The 4765-nt window shown below is 34.5% G+C and overlaps 1 protein-coding gene and 1 long non-coding RNA gene across 3 annotated transcripts; one reads left to right on the top strand and one right to left on the bottom strand.

Moving 5' to 3' along the window:
* The first annotated feature begins 297 nt into the window (after positions 1-297).
* Positions 298-2498, top strand: LOC111995824 (uncharacterized). 2 transcript variants are annotated; one of them, XM_024027769.2, is made up of 4 exons: positions 298-930; positions 1034-1330; positions 1471-1783; positions 2363-2498. In XM_024027769.2, the coding sequence occupies exons 1-4, from the start codon at positions 592-594 to the stop codon at positions 2479-2481; spliced, it is 1068 nt and encodes a 355-aa protein (XP_023883537.2). In that variant the 5' UTR covers positions 298-591; the 3' UTR covers positions 2482-2498. The 2 variants fall into 2 exon arrangements, with proteins under 2 accessions (XP_023883537.2, XP_023883536.2); XM_024027768.2 differs by having other exon boundaries at positions 301-930; positions 1034-1345.
* Positions 2499-2779: 281 nt separating this feature from the next.
* Positions 2780-4759, bottom strand: LOC136061477 (uncharacterized). Its single transcript, XR_010627996.1, has 2 exons — positions 4425-4759; positions 2780-3286 (listed from the first exon to the last, which is right to left on the bottom strand). It is a non-coding gene; the product is annotated as an uncharacterized LOC136061477 (long non-coding RNA).
* Between the last annotated feature and the right edge of the window lie 6 nt (positions 4760-4765).

Here is a 4765-nt window from a genome sequence, read left to right as displayed (position 1 = left end):
CATTATTTAACTTTAAAACATTTTATTTTTTTTAGAATTAAATGTGAAACTGTATTTTTAAATACAACATTTTAAAAGAAAAAAAAAATCTAACAAATGGCAGGTGAATTGTACAGCTGGCTGAATGTACGGTCCAACCACTAAAGCCGAACTCTGAGGAAGAACAGACCCAACCTTTCAGAGACTCGGGGAATGTGGGACCCAACCCCAACCCGAACCCAACCCACCCTACCTATCTTTATACGGCAATCCCAAATTCATTTACGTCTTATCTATCTTTATTGGGCTCTCTCTCTCTCTTTCTCTCACTGTGTGCGTGTCCCTTCTTAACCTCCTATACTTACTGGTTTGCTTATATATAGCTCTGCGATTAACCGAAACACCTATTAAATATATGGTACTATAAACTATTGAACAGTGCCTTCTGATAGGCCTATCACAGTGTTTCTCGACTCTCTTCAGTCACTCTCACGCTCTGACATAGTATATATACATATTTACTTCCAACAACCACCACAATCCCAAGCAAATTCCAAGCCCCACCTGACTTTTTCTTATCATTACCGTGGCAATTACAAAACTAGCTAGGCCATGGCTGTTGACCTATTCAGCTCGAAGTTACTGCTTCCCTCTCAGTTACTCAGTGATGAGGAAGATATTCTTCTAGTTCCTGAGTCTCTCAAACCTTTCAACCTTCGCAAAGACTCGAGTTGCTATTATAATAAGCCCTGGGAACCTCCTTCTCGGGCTACTACTGAATCGGCTTTCAGTTCCCCTGGTGAGTCGGAACTCGGTTCTGCCGAGACGGACAGTGACAAGGACGAGGATTACATTGCTGAGTTAACTCGCCAGATGGCCCAGTACATGCTTCAAGACGATGACAAGAACAAACACAAAAACTCCCACCAAAGCTTTGAAAATTTTGAAAAGGTATTTCATTTTTTGGGTAAAGATTTTGTCTTTTGTTTTTCTTCTTGTTTCTAATAAGGCCTAGCAAGCACTGATCAGTTCGTGGTTTATTGTGGTGTTTTAGACATGGGGTTTGACTAGTTCGCCAGAATCAACGTTCTGGTCACCACTGGGTTCGAATCAAGGAAGCACAGATGGTACTTCTCAGGAACCATCTCCACCACCCACACCAGAGTTTGAAAAGGACCCTTTTTGGGATAGCAGTTACGACGTCGTTGGCAAGTTGGAGAAGATGCACCTTGATGATTACGAAAAGCCTAAAAAACACCAACATGTTCAAGGGGCTCGGAGCACACCATTGAAGCCAAATGTTGGGTTTAGCTCGAACCAAGCACAGGCTCAACCTCTCACTGACTATCAAGTTCGTGCTATTGAAGTAATAATAATAATAATAATAATAAATCTTAAACTTTTTAGTTATTATTCCTTTCTTTTTGGGTTCTTGTTTTTCCAAGAATTAATGTAATTTTTTTTTTGTTTGGTATTGTTTCTTATATGTAGTTCTATAGGTTGCAACAAGAGCGTGTTATGAAGCAACAAGCTAAAGCTTCAGAGCAAATAGAACAGCCCCAACAGTTTCAGAAGAAAGCTAGATTTTGTAATGGGTTTGGTAATGGAGGAAGAGGTCAGGCTCAGGCTCAGGCAAACCCATGGAGTAGTCAGGCTCATAGTCACCACCAGCAAGTCGGGTCGGGTATGGGGGAGTTTTGCATGGGTGGGTCCGATTCAAAAAAAGGACCATTATGTGGGAGTGGAACTGGTGTTTTCTTGCCCCGGGGAATCTGGTACTCTTCGGAAACACGCAAGAAACCAGGTACTACATGTTTTGTCATTTGGCTAGCCTTTTGTTTTTGTTTTTGGTTTTTAGTCCTAAATTCGCTTTACCTCCAAAAGTTCTAGTTGGTAAGAGTGGTTGGGATTGAAGTGGAATATTAACTATATCCCATATTTGATAATTTCAGTTTTGTTTTTGTTGTTTTGTTGTGATTCTAAATTCTAATCTAGAATGGTTGAGATTCCTTTTTAATCTCCAAAATATAAAAAAAAAATTTCATTGTAAGTTGTGACCAAAATTTCAAATATTTTAAGGAGTGTGAACTTGGAATCTTCCCCTTTAGTCCATTTGTTAGGCCAATTTTGTTTACATTTTCATCCTAAAAATTAAAAAAAAAAAAAGGTGGGGGACCCTCTTCGAGATGCCTAGTAGTACTTGAATTATGGTTGAGGGAAATGTGAGAAAAAGACAAGACCCCTAATTTGGGTTACTTATTATTACTAATTGAATTTTGAGGCTAGAATTAGAGAATGAATTTGCTCAATTGCTGTCATCTGTGACGAAATCCTAGTAGTAAATAAAAAACTGATAGTGTTTGGATTTATGTGTATTGGTCAGGATGCCCCGCTGTTTTTATACCAGCAAGAGTGGTGCAGGCCCTACAAGTCCACTTTGACCACATGGGTGCGCGGTCTCGAGGCAATACTGCTGGTTTCACTCGCCAACATGGTACCTAATAGATTCCAAATACTTTTCTCCTACTGTTAACTTTGTATTTCAAAAATCTGATAACTACATTTTTTTTTATATAATTTAAACAATAAAAATTTTTTTATAATTTTATTTAAATGTAATTATTTTAAAATGACAAATCAATAAATGATATTCTCTTATAAATTTAGATTTTCTAGAACAAGTATTAAATTTAATTGAGAATCCGAAATAAAAAGCTAGACCCAAGTTTAGTTTTGCGGAAAGACAAAATGAAAGTAAAATAATTCGTGAAAATTGAGGAATAAAAGAGCACAAAGAACAAGAACTCAACGATGCCGAAGCTTGAATTATTTGCTAGTATAGTGTGCTACTGCCAGCCAACAATAAGGAAGGATCATCAGAGAGAATGTACCCTTCTCTTTCAGACAAACTTTTTTATTTAATCTTTTCCTTCTAATATTTCTAAATACTCCTAAAAAGAAAAACACGTTCTCTGTATGTCTGCCCTACTCTATCTATTGGAGATTCTCCGTATTGTAATTGACTTATTGACCCAACATGAGTCTTTGGTTTTGCTCTTTATTCTTCTGCCTGTCTTGAACATTGCTCTCTTTTATCATTCTTTTTTACTAGGGCAAAAACTGCCAAAAACACCATTATCAGCAACAGTATAGAAGTGAGGAACAAGGCACATGTGAGCGAGTGGAGGTGTCAATACTCAATACGTCCATTCTTGAGGTAGACACATCTCATGATGACCCATGGCTGGCACCGCCCTTGACTGGCGCTTCTGCTTTATATTCAAGCCATTTCTCCCACTCACAGCTTCTGCAAGTAAACCAACAAGATTCACCATGTTATTCATTAGAGAGAGAGAGAGAGAGTGTTATTTTTTATTTTTTATTTTTTTATTTTAAGAATCAGATTTATTCTATCATGAATGAAAAAAGAATAGGGAAAAACATGGTAAAATTCCTTAAAGGAAAATATTAACCGTTCTAAGGCGGTTTAGGAATTATTTTTAAAAATATTTTATAAGAAAATAATAAAGTAATTAATTTTTTTTATAGTTTTTTTTATATTTTTTGTGAAAATTATGTTAAAACTTTTCTAATATAATTTATTAATAATTACTCTAAAAGCGCCCTTTAACATTGCCGTTTCTTAAATAATGTTTTTTTTTTTTTTTTAAGATAGAATTTCTATTCTATCATAATCTAAGTGTATATGTGTATAAAACTTCTTTCTAGAGATTTGAACCCTAACTCTTGCCCCCACATTCCACAAGCACTTATACTTATGGAGTGATCATCGTACCAAAAGTGTGCAATGGACCGTTTCTTAAATAATGTTAGTTAGATTTTTTTTAATAAAATCCAAACTCATAATTATAAGTTTTTAATTAAATTCAAACTCGAAGTTGCGTGTTCTCCAATATCCTTAAGGCATGGGAAGTTCAACTCACCAAGTAAACTTAAAATTAAATTAATTAATATAAGGGTTCGTTTAATGATTGCTATTGTTGATAGGACATCTGTTAAAGACTATTTTAAAAAATGTTTGATACAACTTTTATAAAAAATATAAAAAGTTAATTTTTTTTTTATAATTAATTTTTAAAAGTAGTTTTTGAACTAATACCCTTGAGATATCCTAAGAACACTATTTTTTTTTTTAATAATTAAATTCAACTTATATTATTGGAACCTATATACTAAAAAGAAAAAGTCATGTTAATTGTGTAATTAAGATAATTATTAGTAAATTATTTTAGAAAAGTTCTAATACTACTTTTATAAGAAATAAATTATATTATCAAAATATTAATTATATTTTTTTTCTCATAAATTTTTTTAAAAATAAATTATTAATAAATGTGTTCCGGTATTTGTTAACTTTCCAACAACAAAAAACAAAAAACAGCCTCACGAGAATAGGAGAAAAGTATTTGGAATCTATTAGGTACCATGTTGGCGAGTGAAACCAGCAGTATTGCCTCGAGACCGCGCACCCATGTGGTCAAAGTGGACTTGTAGGGCCTGCACCACTCTTGCTGGTATAAAAACAGCGGGGCATCCTGACCAATACACATAAATCCAAACACTATCAGTTTTTTATTTACTACTAGGATTTCGTCACAGATGACAGCAATTGAGCAAATTCATTCTCTAATTCTAGCCTCAAAATTCAATTAGTAATAATAAGTAACCCAAATTAGGGGTCTTGTCTTTTTCTCACATTTCCCTCAACCATAATTCAAGTACTACTAGGCATCTCGAAGAGGGTCCCCCACCTTTTTTTTTTTTT

Source organism: Quercus suber, unplaced genomic scaffold, assembly GCF_002906115.3.
Source record: "Quercus suber isolate HL8 unplaced genomic scaffold, Cork oak 2.0 scaffold_37, whole genome shotgun sequence".
Taxonomy (NCBI): Eukaryota; Viridiplantae; Streptophyta; class Magnoliopsida; order Fagales; family Fagaceae; genus Quercus; species Quercus suber.
Note: the sequence above shows the minus strand (reverse complement) of the source record. Positions and strands in the feature narration are given on the sequence as shown.